The sequence below is a fragment of the Trachypithecus francoisi genome, unplaced genomic scaffold, assembly GCF_009764315.1.
Source record: "Trachypithecus francoisi isolate TF-2019V2 unplaced genomic scaffold, Tfra_2.0 Lachesis_group1, whole genome shotgun sequence".
Classification (NCBI taxonomy): Eukaryota; Metazoa; Chordata; class Mammalia; order Primates; family Cercopithecidae; genus Trachypithecus; species Trachypithecus francoisi.
The window spans coordinates 45,740,620-45,759,365 of NW_022681454.1; the positions used below are offsets into that span (position 1 = coordinate 45,740,620).

The 18,746-nt window shown below is 37.3% G+C and overlaps 1 protein-coding gene and 1 pseudogene across 5 annotated transcripts in view; one reads left to right on the top strand and one right to left on the bottom strand.

Annotated features, from left to right (window-relative positions):
• Nucleotides 1-12,694, top strand: part of KLHL8 (kelch like family member 8) — a 59,585-nt gene extending 46,891 nt beyond the window's left edge. For 3 of the 5 annotated variants that reach the window (XM_033214142.1, XM_033214143.1, XM_033214144.1), the window contains 4 exons: nucleotides 2,344-2,512; nucleotides 2,719-2,878; nucleotides 8,730-8,931; nucleotides 9,175-12,689. In XM_033214142.1, coding sequence (XP_033070033.1) covers nucleotides 2,344-2,512; nucleotides 2,719-2,878; nucleotides 8,730-8,931; nucleotides 9,175-9,298 — 655 coding nt within the window. In that variant the 3' untranslated portion in view covers nucleotides 9,299-12,689. Of the gene's footprint in view, nucleotides 1-2,343; nucleotides 2,513-2,718; nucleotides 2,879-8,729; nucleotides 8,932-9,174 lie in introns of all 5 variants that reach the window. The other 2 variants (XM_033214140.1, XM_033214141.1) reach the window with 1 other exon arrangement.
• LOC117086242 lies at nucleotides 4,981-5,882 on the bottom strand (annotated as a pseudogene).
• Nucleotides 12,695-18,746: the final 6,052 nt, after the last annotated feature.

The following is an 18,746-nucleotide window of genomic DNA, read 5'->3' on the forward strand; positions in this document are numbered from 1 at the left end:
GAGAAGTTTCATCCAATCTTTGGCAAAAACCAACATAATAACAGGGATATAAGGATTAAAAAAGTACTTTGGGATTTTTATCTCCCATTTTATAGGATCAGATTTTCTTTTCAGAGAACTTCTGCATACAAAATGGAGAAGGGATTTGAGGATGACCAGAGTGAAAACAGTCTGACAGACCAAAAAGAGTTATTATAATTCTTCATCCTTTGATGTAAAGAAATAATGGCGGCTTGGACGATAGAAATTGAGATAGAGAATAGAGGACATATTTGAAAGATAGTTCAGAGGTGTAGAGTCAAAAAGACTTTATGATAATTAGAAAGAACAATTAGATAGAGGCAAAGATGATTCTTCAGTTTCTGCCTTTAGCAACTGGATAGGTAGTATGATTTCTGAATTAGGAAAGCAACATGGTGAACGGGATAAAAGTTTTGCTTGTTTTGTGATGGGGGTGTATTAGTTTTCTGTGTCTGTGTAACAAATTGCCACCAATTTAGCAGCTTAAAATAGCACCCATTTATTAGCTCACTGTTCAAAAGTGATACAGATTTTGCTGGGCTTTCTACTTAGGGTCCCACAAGGCCAGAATCAAGAGGTTGGGCTAGGCTTTTATCTGGAGGCGCTGGGGAAGAAGCCACTTCCAAGGCCATTTAGGTTATTGATAGAATTCAGTTCCTTGTGGCTATAGGACTGAGTTTCTCATTTTTATTGGCTGTTGGCTACGAGACACTGTCAGATCCTTTCCACATGTCACCCCCGCCACCTTCAAACAAGTAGTGGCACACTGCATTCACCTGGTTTTTTGAATTTCTGACTACCAGCTGGAGAAACCTCTCTGCTTTTGAAGGTTTGTTTGATTAGATTAAGCCCACCAAGGTCACCTCCGTTTTGCCATATAATGTAGCATAATCATGAGAGTAACACCAGGGGCTGAAGGTCATGGGGGATGGGGAGTATCTTAAAATTCTGCCTATCACAGGGAGGTGGGTAGTGAGTTTCATTTCAGATTAAAGTTAAAGTTGAAGAACCAGCAAGACAGATTTGAGGTAGAAATTGGGTATATGTCTGAAAATATATATCTGAATTATCACAAATCTGTGGAAAGAATGGGATTGCTTAGGGAGAGAAAGTATAGAGTGACCCTTAGGGAACTTTATAATTTAATGATGGAGTAAAGAAGGCACTGATAAAGGAAGCTGAAAAGCACTAGCCAGAGTAGAAGTGGACTAAAATGTGTGTTGTTATGAAAATGAAGAGAGTTTTGAGGAGTAGGAAGTAAACCAATAATGTTGTCTGCTTTTGTTGTTTGAGGGGAGGGACAATTATTAGGCATACTTACTTTATTTCCCTGACCTAACATCCTTACACTGTAGAGAACACATGTGCTTGTTCTCACACAGCTGAACATTTTTATAAGCACAGTATTTGGTAAGTCATAGCTTTACACCGAAGAGAAAAGAGGTTGAGGAGACTGAAAGTGAATGATAACATTATCCTTAATAATTCTTTTGTTGGATACTCTCTGGTAAATTTAGAGTTAGAATCTCAGTGAAGCAGCTGCTTTCTCAGTAATAATAAAAGCTAATACTTCATAGCACTAAATGTGGGCCATTGTTCTTAGTGCTTTACCTGTATTAACTCATTAATATCGGCTGTGTCACAGATGAGACACAAGGTATTAGAGGTTTATAAATTATCCAAGCTAGTGACAAAATAATAGTTTGATAATAGTTCAACTTTTGATTGGTGCAGTGTGTTTTTTAAGAAATTGAGTTTTTTTCTGATCACTGTTAAATAAGTCATCTTTTAACATGGGCTAAGTCTCTTTCAAAGAGAAGTAAATACCCTTCAGAAATAAAGGAATGTGACATAAAACCTGTAATATAAAATTTAATATTCTTTTGTGTGATATAATGAAGCCCTGCAACAAAATGAGCTCTGTAATTGCATGGATTTGTAAGTGAGATTGGCTTCTGACCTCCACTGCAAAACTTTTCTGTCAACTCATTAACCTCTCAATTATGCAACTGTGTGTGCACTAACTGAGTATTTTGGACTCTTTTATACTATTTTGTTGCGTTATATTTTATTGTTTTGAGTTTAAAGTAGCCTGTGTAGGCTATGCACTGTACAACTTTGGGGGCAGTATTCACATAGAGTTGCAGTTTGGCAATTCTGTAGCCATCTAGTCAAAAGCTTTGATAAATCTAAAGGTAATGGAAACAAACTATACTGTTTGAAGGTTAACATGATAAACGATTTGCATTAGCACAATATTTTATATGACTTTTTTCCTGGAAACAAACCCATTTGCTAAAGTGTGTTTTATTGTCTTTGCAGGCGAGGAATTGCCTTGGCTTCCTTAGGAGGCCCAATTTATGCAATTGGAGGCTTAGATGACAACACTTGCTTCAATGATGTGGAGAGATATGACATAGAATCTGATCAGTGGAGTACAGTGGCACCAATGAATACTCCCCGTGGAGGAGTTGGCTCTGTTGCTCTAGTAGTAAGTTATATGGCAACTTGCCATTGTTACATTGCATCATATTCATAACTAAAATAAGGAAAGGTCCAATATATCGTCACCAGTATGAAGATATTATATACCATATTATTTCATGAGATACTGCCTTGTACATTCTAATTTGCCATTAGAACAATATATAAGTAAATTCAAAATCTAATGTGTTTTGTTTGACTCTCTTCGTTTAGAATCATGTTTATGCAGTAGGTGGCAATGATGGAATGGCTTCTTTATCTAGCGTGGAGAGATACGATCCACATCTGGATAAGTGGATAGAAGTTAAAGAAATGGGTCAGCGAAGAGCAGGCAATGGAGTTAGCAAGCTTCATGGTTGCTTATACGTAGTTGGTGAGTAAATGGGTATTTTTTCTAATATATCAGTATATACAATGACAAGTGTCATATAACAGAGTAACAAAAATTACATTGCATTTAGCCTTAAGTAGAATCAGTGCTGAAATGTGCTTTTGAATTCTTTCTTAAAAATTTTGTTTATAATTAGAAGAATTGTACGTGTTCAATCTGATGCTTTTGAATTCTTTTTTTTTTTTTTTTCTTTTTTAGAGGGAGACAGTGTCTTTCTGTTGCCCAGGCTGAAGTGCAGTGGCACAATTGTAGCTCACTGCAGCCTTGAACTCCTGGGCTCACATGATCCTCCTGCCACAGCCTCCAAGTAGCTAGGACTACAGGCCCATGCTATCACACCCAGCCAGTTTTTTTCTATTTTTTGTAGAGATGGGTCCTTGCTGTGTTGCCCAGGCTAGTCATGAACAACTGGCCTTAAGTGATCCTCCTGCCTTGACCTCCCAGAGTGCTGGATACAGGCATGGGCCACCATGCCTAGCTGAATTGTTAAGGTCACATTCATAATTTGTGTTTAAATCTTCATCTTTCGTGTTTAAAACATGTACAACCTTATTTTTCTAAGAGTAACAAAGTTATTTAAGGAAGGAGATTACATTTAAATAAGTTATATGTTTTTAAATGGAAGGACACAGATAGAATGTGCTTTGCTACAATAAATTTTAAAAGGTCTAAGATTTGTTTTTCTCAGCCTCATTTCAAGGGAAATTATGTTGAATGCTTCAAGTAAGCCAGTAGGTATTTATTTATTTATTTTTGAGATGGAGTTTTGCTCTGTCACCCAGACTGGAGTGCAGTGGTGTGATCTCAGCTCACTGCAACCTCTGCCTCCCATGTTCAAGCGATTCTCCTGCCTCAGCCTTCTGAGTAGCTGGGATTACAAGTGTGTGCCACCACGCCTAGCTGATTTTTGTATTTTTAGTTAAGACAGGGTTTCATCATGTTTCCAAGCTGATCTCGAACTCCTGACCTCAAGTGATCTGCCTGCCTTGGCCTCCCAAAATGCTGGGATTACAGGCATGAGCCACCGCACCTGGCCTAGGTATTTAATATAAATAAAGGTCATGTCAATGTTTATATTGCTTTTTTTTTTTTTTTTTTACTTTAACAAGCTTTTATTACCAAACCCCATGCAGGGTTAACGCTTTAAACCACCTAACAGCAAAAAAAAAAAAAAAAAAAGTGGCATTGCTAACAAGATCAAGGATGAAGGTACAGACCCAATAAAGATTGTGTCTTGAAAAAGAAGGAGATATATATATGTATTTTTTAAACTAAAAACTCTCCAGTGTTACAGAAAAATAAAGTGATTTCAGTCCATAAAAAACAGCATGTAGCAAGTTTGTGCTATCTTAAAAACCCCAACTCAGGATAACCCTAGGAGAAAATCACCTCCCCCCTTTAAAGAAGATTCTCTTTTCTATTCTTTCTTGTCTAAATTTCACTGCTTATTCCACGAAATGCCCAAAGAATAACAAGACTCAGCTCACATCCCTCGGCCCTTGTCTGTTAAGACCAACACTAAGGGCTCTTCCTTAGGAGTCTTCACCTCTGCTACCATCAGAGAATTGAGCCCTAATTTCAGGGCCAGTTTTCTGGAAACCTGCAAAACCTTCATACTTCCTTCAAGGAAGGACCTGAAAGCCCCTTGAAAGATCAAGGGGGCAGTGTACTTGGCACAGATTGGAATGCCTGCCGGGCTGGGAAAAGGGGGCCTTTCTATGCAAAAATACCCCCTAAAACACCTTGTAGTTGAAAGTCTAACCAGGTGAAACCAAGTACCAGCAGGCACCAAAGTATGGTTCTACCTAAAAGGTATACGTCTTCCCTGCTTTAACCATAAAGGTAAGGGGTCGGGGGGTAGCAGGGTAAGGAGAGCCAAGTGAGCATTTGACCTCATCTGTCTTCTAAGAAGTCAGCATATTTTAGGCTGAAGCCATGTTGTAGAGACATTTGGCCAAAGGATAGCCTTTGCTATGTGTGGCTACATAAAGCTGCCATTTCTGGGCAACTTGGTTCATGGCTGCTTTATGGAAGCTTTACCGCTTGCACAGAGTATTTAAGAATTAATAGGAAAATTTTCAGTTTGATTTTGTAAGTGACAAATACTTTACCAACAGCTTCTCAATAACCACCAGTGGAGACAGGCTACCCCTCAGCTCAGGATCATGGCTCTTTCCAGTCAGTGGGCTTCTTGCTAGACTTCTGCAGGAGCTCATTGGTCTTAGAAAGTTATCTACATCCAAAGAACCCTCTGTACACAGGGAGGAATGAGCCATCTGCAGCACATGGTGCTGCTTCCTGTGCATGGCACTGTCCTTCTTAGCATAAGAGCCCCAGAGCAGAAAGACAAGGCCATTCCAATTCTGATTTAGCCAGGACACAGCCGCATTGGTAAGTTGCTCCCAGCCTCCTCTTTCCTTATGAAAATTGGCTTGATGGGGCAGAACAGTGAGGACAGCCTGGAGTAGGAGAACACCTTATTTGGCCCACCCAGATAAATCTCCATGACCTGGATGAATAAAACCATCCATATCTGTAGATGGCTCTTTATAAATGTTTTCCAAACCGGGCAGAGGTGGAACAGGTCTATGAACACTAAAGCAGCCCATGAACTTGATTCGGTCTCTGATATGGATCCTGTCCCGGGATGACAGCCTTCACATCTCTTATGTCACACATCTAGATCCAAGTGAAGACTTAGTGTGGGGGTGGGTAAACAGTGTAATGTTTCCTTTCTTCTGCAGCAAACCTACTACCTTGATAAAAAACGTTTCCCAAACTCCGTCGAGGTGCTTCTTCCAACTCTCACCAAAGCCCATGGACACATTACAGGCCATGAGTCTGAGTAGGGCCGCAGCCTCGTTGCTCTGGATACTGACCGACTGCCCAGTGGCAAGAAGGGCAGCGTCTTGGGCTTGTCCTGTCTGGCTGGGGCCTTCTTGGCGGGACCGGCCCCGGCATCCTCACTCTCCTCCTGCTGGTCCCCAGGTCATCCATCTCAGGGCTGCAGGCACATTGCTTCCTGGCGGGCCTGCGGGAGTGAATGTGCACCACCTGGGGACTGCAAGACTTGCCCTGGCTGTAGTGTTCAGTAATTGGTCTATATTGCTTTTTGACTTACTGAATTGCAGAGTTGGGAGGAACTTAGATCAGTGCTTTCTCAGATCATAATGTGCATATGAATAATCTGGAGATCTTGTTATATTGCAAAGGAGGGGCCTAGTTTCTGTGTTTTAAACAGTTCTCAAGTTATAGTGATACAGTTTCAGGTTCACACAACATACTTCCAGTAGCAAAGCTTTAAATGATTATGAAACGGGAATAATGCCTATCTTTCAGAATCATTTTAAGAATTAGAGATAATACACGTTAAGCATCTCAAAGTGGGTCTGGCACTTTGTAGTTCTCCAGTACATGATTAGCTATATTGTGATTAGTAATACCTTCCTCTATAGAGGAGGAAATGAATTCAGAGAGATTGTCACTAGCAAAGGTCATATTTGTTCATATATGTTGATGTAAATTGTGTTACTTAACATATTTCTTATAAGAGAATGCTGTATTTAACATATTTCTTATAAGAGAATGCATATAAATATCTATAAGTAGCAGAAGTAATGCTGAATCTTTTAGTGCTCTTGTGTATTAAGGAAGAAGAGAAATAACATAATTTATCTCTACATCTTGCCTGATCATCACAACTGTAAGGTAGTCAAGAGACTCAGAGAGAATGAATAATTTACTCACGGTCACATGCATAAATAAGTGGCAAAGCTGGAATTTGAACTTGGGTCTGTGAATCCAAAGTTCTTAGGTTACATCATTGCTACCTCTCACAGCTCCCTGTCTACCACAGGCATTGACATATGTTATATGTCGACAGGAATAACATTGTTGCTGTTACTTTTTTAATCTTTTGGACCTTTATAATTAGAACAGACATGGTAAAAATAAGAATGATTCAGGTTGAACATTAAAATAATCTTGGTCATTCAAGTTCTACTTAAAACAGGTACAACTGATCTGAATAAGAAAAATTTGAAGGTGTGAGCATGTCTAACATCCTAATTGCATTTTACTTTTTCTATCCCTGGTTTGAATTCTTCATTATAATATATTTTTATGCATTATTTGGGGAAATGATAGGGAACTAGTGAAAAAGAAGACTATGGAAAAAGACTATATAAAATATAACTATCAAAAACTTGGCCAGGTGCAGGGATTACCCAGGTAATCCCAGCACTTTGGGAGGCGGAGGCAGGAGGATTGTTTGAGGGCAGGTGTTTAAAACCAGACTGGACAACATAGACCTCATCTCTATTTTAAAAAAATTAAAAAAAATTAGCCAGGAGTGGTGGCATATGCATATAGTTCCAGCTACTTGGGAGGCTGAGGTGGGAGGATCGCTTGAGCCCAGGAGGTTGACAGTGCAGTGAGCTGTGATTGTGTTACTGCACTCCAGTCTGGGCAACAGAGTGAGACCCTGTCTCAAAACAAAACAAAAAACAAATTTAAAAAACCCCTTAATCTTCTGCATTAGCATGAGCAATAATTAAAGCCAAACCCTTTATTATAATGAAAAAATGTTTTGTGTAATGGTTGTAATGGCAGTGACACTATACATTTGTCAGAATTCATGGAAAGAATGCAGATAAAATTGGTGAATTTCATTTTAATTGATTTAATAAAATTAAACCCATTAGAGAAGTTGACTTGAATTTTTTTTTGTGACCTTGTTTTGTTTTTTTGTTTTTTTTTTTTTTGAGACCAAGTCTCACTGTGTCGCCCAGGCTGGAGTGCAGTGGCGTGATCTCAGCTCACTGAAAGCTCCACCTCCTGGGTTCACACCATTCTCCTGCCTCAGCTTCCCGAGTAGCTAGGACAACAGGTGCCCACCACCACTCCCGGCTCATTTTTTGTATGTTTAGTAGAGACAGGATTTCACCGTTTTATTTAGCCAGGATGGTCTCCATCTTCTGAGCTCGTGATCTGCCTGCCTCGGCCTCCCAAAGTGCTGGAGTTACAGGCGTGAGCCACCGTGCCCGGCCTCTGACTTTGTTTTTAAATAGATTGATCATAATATCAACACTTTCTATTCTCAGTAAATTAGGCTGTCACCAAAGAAAGCCATTATATTCATTTAAACTTGGAGCCTAAAAAGAGACACACTTGTTTTTAAAGGAAGGAGCACTATTGAAATAACTGTGTCTGTAACCTCAGGAATAGATTAAGTACATTGTTAGAATGAGCTATAGAAAGGACTGCTATGTTCTAGAATATGTAGCAGGAAAATGTTGTTTTGGCAAAAATTGGTGAGAATTCAGTCATAGTCCATCTCTGTAATTATGATGGCGATTATAGTATTAAGGGAAACAATTGGAAAACTTTAACTTTTATCTGGATGAATCACATGATTCAGTTTATTCCTTTCTTATGCCTTCTTACTGTTAAAGATATAATACACAGAGAAGGAATCTCAGTACTGTCTTGCTTGTCTCTAGACAGCTAAGGACAAATTTATGTATGTTTGTGTTTTTTTTTTTTTTTCTTTTTCTCTAAATTATCTGCTTTGATACAGGGACTCCAGTTTTTTCCTACTTATAAGATCTTTAATCCTAGTGTTGAGGAAAATGTCACTTATCTTACATTGAATTGTAGACAATGTCTAATAGTAGTTGTTGGTGATAGACGGGTATTGGATGAAATTTTTAAAAAAATTTTCTCTAAACCATTCTAAAATGATTTTAAAAGATTGGGTTGTAAAGCCCATTGAATTGAAATTTAATAATTTCTAAGAAATGTAATGCTGTTTTTAAAATATTTCTTTACATAGGTGGTTTTGATGATAATTCTCCTCTGAGTTCAGTTGAGCGGTATGATCCCCGAAGCAACAAGTGGGATTATGTGGCAGCACTTACTACCCCCAGAGGTGGAGTGGGAATCGCAACAGTGATGGGCAAAATCTTTGCAGTTGGTGGTCATAATGGCAATGCATACTTAAATACAGTAGAAGCATTCGATCCAGTGCTGAATAGGTAATTTACATGTTGTGTCTGTGCTTTATAGTATCTTCTGGTATAATAGTAGATTACTCCAGAGTGTTAGAATGTTGCTAATCGTAGTTAATACTAAGCTTTGGGGTATCTTATCTCCCACTGGAAGCTTGCTGTCCTTCAAAACCAGTCCCACATAGGGAATTTTTGTCTTTGGTTAGTATTTTGAGTAAAGTAAATTATGCTTTGTTTTAAGATAACATTTTATCTTCTCTGTTTTTTCAGGTGGGAGCTTGTTGGATCTGTGTCTCACTGCAGAGCTGGAGCAGGCGTAGCTGTGTGTTCCTGTTTAACTAGCCAAATTCGAGATGTAGGTCATGGATCCAATAATGTGGTTGACTGTATGTGATTTGAGTTCTGGCCACCAACAATTTAGTCATATCTGATAGGTACGAAAGAAAACCAAGATTTTGATATGACCACCTTTCAACACTTTTTACTACAACTAGAGTCTTATGTAAACGTTAACTGATGTATTGTGACTAAGTACAACTTTTGGAATGATACCTGAAGAATTATTAGTAATAGAATTAAATTTGATATTTCCTGCTTTTGCAAATAATGGAGTAGGGAAAGAAGACAGTCCAACTTAAAACCATACCTACCCTGAAAAATGCTTAAAGTAGTGCTAAAAATCTTGAAATCTCTCTCTCTCTCTTTATTTGGATGAATCAAAATGTAATTTGTTGAGTTTTGCCCTTTCTTTTGCCTAAAGATGTTAACTTCAGGCAGTGGATTTTTCCTAGAGGAGAGATTAGTACCTATTCATTAACACGAGGATGCATAAAAGACTTGCCCCTTTTGAAGATGATTTCTACTTGGTGCTGATGAATTTATGTCTTGCTTTTTTTTTCTAGTTGGTGATTTTTCAATTTCTTTTGTATTTACAGAAGTGGAAAAAATGTTCTGTCTTTTTGAGTGCCACTTGGCTGCATTTTCAGAATCTTATAGGCTATAAGAAGCCTTTAATTTCAGTTTGAATTGCTAGGACACCAAAAGACCTATCTGGGCTAACGCCATCCAAATGATTTTACAGTTTTATTTTTTCATCTTTTGCAAGAAGTATTTGTTACATAATCAAAAGGTGAACCAGAGGAAATAGTGAACAAGGTTGTAGATCTGATATTAGTCTGGCGCCCAGTTGAGAGACCTTGAGAAAGAATGATGCAGATTACATGACTCGAATGTGGGCAGTCTGAAAATATCTTTAACTCTCTTTGATCATTTGATTTTGGATCCAAGATTTATCAACTCTCTATTTTGCTATTTGCCACCATCCTGGTTTTTCTGACTGTACAGAATCTGCATTTATTTATTATCAGAAATGAATGCATTTTTACAAAAACCCTTTTGTAGACTGTAGATTATTGATTAGTTCAAGCCCATCATGAGCCAATTAAAAATATTGTTGGTAAAAACAGAGATTGAAATTACTGTTTTTATCATATTTAAATCCCTCTGGTGTATTTATTGAAATTTAATTAAAAATATTTCTACATATTGATTTGAAGCCAGGATATTGGTGGACCTACAGATTTAACAGCTCTTCAAAGTTTTAACTAGCATTGTTAAATGGCCTATTCATTATATGTATTTTTTTGTAAATATTTATCAAGAACATGAAAATATTTTATTTTGTATTTGCAGTGCAATTTGGCACCTCTTTTTCAGGTCTTCCTAAGTTTTTGTTAGTTGTGTCTTCGAATTTATTGTAATTTACCGCTCGTCAGTTATCTGGTTCATAAGGAAGTGGGGGCAGTGAAAAACACTTCCTTTATCCATCCAGCCCTAAAGTTCATTGACTGATAGCTCATGTATCTTATTAAATGGGATTCTGGACTTGTACAGTAGTGTGGAAAGCCACATCACAAAAGCCAGTGCCTATTGAGTATATCAAACCAAAAAAAGAAAAAAAAAGTTTTAAGAGGGGTCAGGCTGGCAGATAAAATCTCTTATGAAGCAGATTTAAATCCAATAAGCTATTTTTTTCTGTCACCTATAGGCAAGTTCATAAGGCATTGCTGGATCTGACCCAGTGTTCTCTTGTGTCAGTACAACCATATTTCAGTAAGTCCAGAGACAATTAACCCTGTAGCACTTAGTAGACTGTGACAACTGCCTGGATGTGGAGAATAAGTGTCAAAACCTGGCTTCAATGTCGATTTCTCATGTCTAATGGAGTTCTTATATTATAGTGCTTGTTTAGCTGTGGTTACTAATATGTTTGTTATATTTATTTTTGGGAAGAGGATCTTGTTATTGTTTCCTGAGATTATTTAAAATGTTTTTGCTTTGATATATTTCTGTCTTTGTTATATGTAAGGAGTTATAAGGGTTATTATATTTTCATTTCTGGTTTTTACTATACAGTGGTTATCTAACATACTAAGTTGGAACCCTACCTACCCATAAAATATGAAATACTCATAAGACAAGTAAAGTGTATGGGCAATCAGAAGCATAGCCTTGAAGGACCTGACAGCGGTATGAAAAGATAAATAGGCCAGGCATGGTAACTCACACCTGTAATCCCAGCACTTTGGGAGGCTGAGGTGGGTGGACCACCTGAGGTCAGGAGTTCAAGACCAGCCTGACCAACATGGTGAAACCCTGTCTCTACTAAAAATACAAAAATTAGCCAGGCGTGGTGGCGCATACCTGTAATCCCAGCTACTCGGGAGGCTGAGGCAGGAGAATTGCTTGAACCCAGGAGGTGGAGGTTGCAATGAGCCGAGGTTGCGCCATTGCACTCCAGCGGGGAAACAACAGTGAAACTCCATCTCAAAAAAAAAAAAAGAAAAAGAGATAAATATTATCAATATGTGCACAGTTCTCTTTATCAGGCAAAAACATTTATTGAGACATGAAATGAGAATCGGGCTTAAGGAATCATGCAGCTGAAAGCTGATTATAGTCATAGAAATGAAGAGATGAAATATTCAAATATTCAAAGAAGATGGCTACTTTATTGTGAGACTTACCACTTTAACCTCATATGTTAACAGCACCTACCAAAAAATGATATGAAATAGAGCTAAAATACTGAAATTGTAAATGGTCAAAAGAAATCATGAAAATTTGTATATTATTTCTTCAATAAATATTTCTAGGTGCTTTGTGATTCTTTCATTTAGTTGTTAAAGCCATTGCTTTACTATATTGCACTGCCACTTTAAAAACAAGTTACTTGACATTGTTTTTGATGGATTTCACTGTATTCTTATGTAATTAATTGATTATTTCTAAAATATTTGAATAAACTTTATACTCCCTCTAAGGAGTATTTTATTCATTCTTTTAATTCCCCAATGAACTTTGAACTTACAGTGCTGTTGAATGCCTTGGTAAGGACTTGTTGAAATTGCATAAACTATTCTTGTAAATGGTAAACTTGAGAATTTTCTTTGCTTCTTTTTTCTCTATGTCTTAAAGAATGCCTTTAGAATCTAATTCATGTTGTATCAGTTAAGAATGTTTCTGTGGTTTCTCATATCAGATATGTAAAGAAATTATTATTGGGGTGCTGTTGGCTATGTCTCTTTCCCCTTCATGTAAAATTCCAAGTGTCAGTAAAACTTCTCTATAATATTTTCTTAAAACCGTTTATAAATTTGTGTTATAATACTAGAGCAAATCAGTGTAATAAATGGTCATATATGTCACCAATTATTGATATCAAAAAGTTGGGGTCACATCAGTGCTATTTATTTAATTAAAATATATTGCATATTTCCATTAGCACAAACTTATTTCTCTAAGGTCTGTGTAACTGCTTCTCATCATTATTTGATTGCTGTTGTGGGATCCTGTCAAAACTGTGTAATTGTTTATTCTCCACTCCTCAAATACAAAATTCAGTAGGTTGGCTGTATTTTTCTCCTTATATGAAGGATCTTTATGTTTAACTGAAAATTTTAGAAAGTTTTTCGTTTTCCCTTACAAAAATTAAAGGTTGAAGGTAACCGATGTAAATAGTTTCACTGATCTTAAGTAGCTGTCTCTTCAGTAATTTCAGACTTGTACTGTATAGAAATGAGACTACGCATTAGGATGACTATTGTCCTTCCAAGTAGAAACCTCGCAAAGTTGTAGCTTCTGCAAAGTTATAGCTGTTTTAAAAAAATGAAGGTTGCCATTGCTAAAACTTCTTTTGAAACTCATCTTTGAAAATAGCCTGAAGAGATCATTTGTAAGTCACTCAAAAGAATTAGTCTCATCATAGTTATGTGTTAATTTTGACCAAAACCTTAGCTTGATTATTCATCAAACATGATTGAAAATATTTCATGTCTATTTTCATAGATAAAATCTACTTTCAAAGAATTAAGGTTTTTCCTTTACTGGTAAAAATGTTTTCAACACCAAATAGTTTGAATGAAATATTTCTAAAATCATCCTGAGCAATGGCAAGGTCAGTGAAAGAAGTGTATAGTCTCTTTGAGGGGCAACCTTATTTGAATGCAGAGATTTTGGTTTTTTTTTTGTTTGTTTTTAACAAGTTACTCTTCCATTATCTTAGTGGTTTGAGGCTAAGTTCAGTAGAATATAAGGAGTTTCTTAGATATGAGTAATAGTCATGGGGAGTATTAGCTATCATTTAAAAAATATATTGCCTGTACCAGTCACTTAGTAATTCAATACTTTACAGTTAAAAAATTAGGTTCAAAAGTTAAAAAAAAAAAAAGGTTCAAAGACATTAAATAACTAGTCCAAGATCACAACTAAGTTAGTGATTGACTAATATTCTTTGTGATTAAAAAACTCAACTGCCCCACCTATATCAGTTATATACATCTGCATTCACTAGGTAATACAGAATACATACATTAAGAAAAGATAATTTCCTTTTTTTATAGCCTCTTCTTAGCAGTATGAAAGTATTTCTGGTCACTACATTTCTCTTGTCATCGTCGTCGTCGTTTTTGAGACAGAGTCTCACTGTGTTGCCCAGGCTGGAGTGCAGTGGCGTGATCTCGGCTCATTGCAACCTCTTCCTCCTGGGTTCCAGTGATTCTCCTGCCTCAGCCTCTTTTTTTTTTTTTTTTTTTTGATACAAGAGTCTCACTCTCCCAGGCTGGAGTGCAATGGTGTGATCTTGGCTCACTGCAACCTCTGCCTCCTGGGTTCAAGTAATTTTCTTGCCTCAGCCTCCTGAGTTGCTGGGATTGCAGCCACCACACCTGGCTAGTTTTTGTATTTTTAGTACAGATGGGGTTTCACCATGTTGGCCACGCTAGTCTCGAACTCCTAACCTCAAATGATCCACCCACTTCAGCCTCGTAAAGTGCTGGGATTACAGGTATGAGCAACCGCGCCTGGCCTGGTCACTGCATTTCTATAGGTAGTATTTGATGCATACATAAAAATATATGCAACACGAAGGCTTAATAATAAAATGCCTGTGAAGCCACCCACTAAGAACTGGAGCCTTTCTGGTGGTATTAACCCTACCTTTGTGTTCCTTCTCAATTCCAATCCCCAGCCTACTCGTTAGGGGTAACCACTACTTTGAATCTATCATGTCTTTTTTTTTCCTTTTGCTTTTATACATATGTCCCATGGCTATATATTATTTTTGTGAGCTTTATAAAAAATAGTATCATCCTGGCTGGGCGTGGTGGCTCACGCCTGTAATCCCAGTACTTTGGGAGGCCAAGGTGGGCCAATCACGAGGTCAGGAGTTTGAGACCAGCCTGGCCAACAGAGTGAAACCCCGTCTCTACTAAAACTACAAAAATTAGCAAGGCATGGTGGCATGTGCCTGTAGTCCCAGCTACTTGGGAGGCTGAGGCAGGAGAATTGCTTGAACCCAGGAGGCGGAGGTTGCAGTGAGCCTAGATCCTGCCATTGCACTGCAGCCTGGGCAACAGAGCGAGACTCCATCTCAAAAAAAGAAAAAAAAGTATTCTCTATGTAGTCTTATGTAACTTGATGTTTTTATACAACAGGTTTATTTTTACAATTTATTTTGTTGAGTCTAGTTTTCACTTTTTTGTTTTTTGCTTTTACAAATAATGCTGAAACGAACACTCATATCCAGTTTTTTGGTGCTCATGTCCAAGAGTTTCTTTAGCGTATGAACCTAGATTCAAAGTTGGTGGTTTGTAAGGCATGTGCCTGATCAGCTTTTATAACAATTTTACAAGATAATGCCAAGTTGTTTTCCAAACTGGTTGCATCGCTTTACAGTATGGTGTCTTATTTACTTGCTATCATAAGACCCAATTCTTTCCAATCTGGTAGGTGTAAAATGGTATTTTATTGTGGCTTTAAATTGCATTTTCCTTATGAATGTGATATCAATATAAAAAATGCATTTTTCTGATTATTAATAAGTTAAAAACATTTTCATGTTAGTCTTTCCTGTTTCTTCTGTGAAATATGTCTTGATGTCTTTTGTTTATTTTTCTATTTTTGCTCTTATTTAAGAGTTTTTTATATTTAGGATATTGATATTTTTGTTGTTCTTTTGTACATACCTTCATCTAGTTTGTGGCTTATCTTTTCACTTTGGGTTTTTTTGTAAACAAAACAATATATTCAAATGTGAGTCCTTTTTATGTTTTAAGAAATTTGTCCTATCCCAGGGTCATAGTTGTTTATAGTTGCTTCTGAAAATCAAAAAAGTATCTCAGTTTTTAGTCTGCCTGGAGTTGATTTGTGTATGTGTTATACATATTTAAAATTTTATTTTTTTACTATGTAGAAAATCAGTTTTCTCTGCACCATTTATTGACTGATGCATCCATTCCTCAGAGGCTTTACTTACACGGAAATTTGCCATTGTAGCCAAATGTTTATTTGGGGACTTCCTGTTCTGTTCCATTGTTCAGTTTGCCTAAGCAAGGGCCAAGTATCACGTTATTTCATTGTTATAACTTGATTATATGTCTTGATACCTGACAAGGGTAGTCTCTTACCTTTGTATTTTTCTTAAGGAATGTTCTTGGCCTTTTGGTTTTGTTTTTTGTTGTTGTTGTTCTGAGACAGGGTCGTGCTCTGTCTCCCAGGCTGGAGTGCAGTGGCATGATCATGGCTCACTGCAGCCTCAATCTCCCCGGGCTCAGGTGATCCCCCACCCCCATGACCCCCACCTGCCTCCCCTCCACTCTTCCATCCCACCTTTGTGTTACTCAGGCTCGTCTTTAACTCCTGGGCTCAAGCAATTCTCTTGCTTCAGCCTCCCAAAGTGCTAGGATTACAGGTATGAGCCACCATGCCTGGCCTGCTTTTTAAATTCAGTATGAGAATCAGTTTGTAAAATGATAAACTAGGATAAAAAGCAAATAGCTCTAGGAAATTTCTTTTTCTGTCCTTTTTTTTTTTTTTTTTCTAATTTTATGACAATGTTTCACTCTGTCACCTAGGCTGGAGTGCGGTGGTGCAAACATGGCTCACTGTAGCCTTGAACTCCTGGGCTCAAGCAATCCTGCCACCTCAGCCTCCCAAGTAGCTGAGACCACAGGTGCACACCATTAGGCCCAGCTAATTTTTAAATTTTTTGTAGAGACAGTGCCTCGCCTCGTTGCCGGTTTGGTCTTCAACTCCTGGCCTCAAGCTATCCTCCTGCCTCAGCCTCACAAACTGCTGGGATTACATGTATTGAGCCACTGTATCCAGCTTGCTCTCTCTCTGTATCTCTCTCTTTCTCTTTCTTTAAACTAGAATCACATTTAATGATTAATTAGGGAGTATTGACAGTGCTACAATATTGAATCTTCCTTGGTTTTGCTACTCTATCAGAGCAAGGAAGTTCGGTTTGCTGAGCTCTTTAGAAAAATTTGTACATATTGATGGATTGCATGTAAAATTTTGTCACATGTATATAATGTATTGTGATCAAGTCAGAATATTTAGAGTGTTCATCCCCAGCTAATTATTGTTAACTGTAGTCACCCTACTCTGCTGTCAAACATTGGATTTAATTCTATCTAACTATATGTTTGTACTCTTTAACCTACTTGTCTTCATCCCCCCGCTCCTCTGCCTTCATCCTTCCCAGCCTCTATTATCTTTCCATTCTCTACCTCCATGTGATCAAATTTTTTAACTCCCACATACAAGTAAGAACATGTGATATTTGTCTTTTGTGCCTGGCTTATTTCACCCAGCGTAGTGACTTCCAGTTCCATCCATGTTGCTGCAAATGGCATGATTTCATTCTTTTTCTTATGGCTGGATAGTGTTCCATTGTGTATATATGCCATATTTTATTTATCCATTCATGTACTGGTGAACACTTAGGTTGATTCCATATCTTTGGTATTGTGAATAGTGCTGCAGTAAACATGCAAGTGCAGATATCCCTCTGATGTATTGATTTCTTTTCCTTTGGATAGATACCTAGTAATGAGATTGCTTGATCGAATGGTAATTATGGTTTTAGTTTTTTGAGAAATCTCCATGGTGACCGTACTAGTTTACATTCCCACCAACAATATATGAGTTTCTTTTTCTCTGCATCCTTGCCAATATCTGTTCTTTTTAATCTTAATAGCCATTCTGACTGGGGTAAGATACTGTTGTGGTTTTGATTTGTATTTCTCTGATGATTGGTGATGTAGAGCATTTTTTTCATATACCTGCTGGCAATTTGTGTGTCTTTCGAGAAATGTCTATTCAGATCATTTGCCCATTTTTAAAGTGGATTATTTGTGGGGTTTTTTTTTTTTTTTTTGTATTGTCCCGTAAGACCTGAGATTATTTTTGTTTTTGTTTTGCTGTTGAGTTGAATTCCTTGTATATTCTGGATATTCATCCCTTGTCAGACAGGGAGATTGCGCATTATTTTCTCCCATTCTGTGTGTTGTCTCCCCATTCAATTGATTGTTTCCTTTGCTGTGCAGAAGCTTTTTAGCTTGATGTAATTCCATTTGTCCGTTTTTGTTTTTGTTTCTGGTGCTTTTGAGGCCCTACCCAAAAAGTCTTTGATCAAAACAGTGTCCTGAAGTGTTTCCCCAGTGTTTTCTTTTAGTAGTTTCATAGTTTCAAGTTGTACATTTAAGTCTTTACTCCATTTTGATTTGCTTTTTGTATATGGTAAGAGATAGGGGTTTAGTTTCATTCTGCATATGGATATCCAGTTTTCCCAGCACTATTTATTGAACAGACTGTCCTTTCCTTACTGAATGTTCTTGGCACTTTGTTGAAAATCAGTCAACTGTAAATATGTGTATTTATTTCTGGGTTCTTTTTGTGGTTCCATTGGTCTGAGTGTCTGTTACTATGCCAGTACCATGCTGTTGGGGTTTCTGTAGTTTTATAGTGTCTTTTGAAGTCAGATAGTATGGATACCTCCAGCATTACTCTTTTTGCTCAGGATTGCTTGGACTATTCAGGGCCTTCTATACTTTCATGTGGGTTTTAAGATTTTTTTTTTCTATTTCTGTGAAGACTGACACTGGTATTTTGATAGGAATTGCACTGAATTTGTAGATTGCTTTTGGAATTATGGTCATTTTCACAATAGTAATTTTTCCAATTCATAAACATGGAATGTCTTTCCATTTATTTATGACCTTTTCAGTTTCTTTCATCCGTGTTTTATAGTTTTCCTATGGACATCTTTCACCTCCTCAGTTAAATTTATTCCTATGTATTTTATTTTTATGGGGAGCTATTGTAAATAGGATTATTTTCTTGATTTCTTTTTCCACTAGTTCATTGTTGGTGTATAGAAATACTACTGATTTTTGTATATTAATTTTGTGTCCTGCAACTTTACTGAATTCATTTACCAAATCTAAGAGTTTTTTTTTACAGAGTCGAGGCTTTTCTAGATGTAAGATTATATTCTC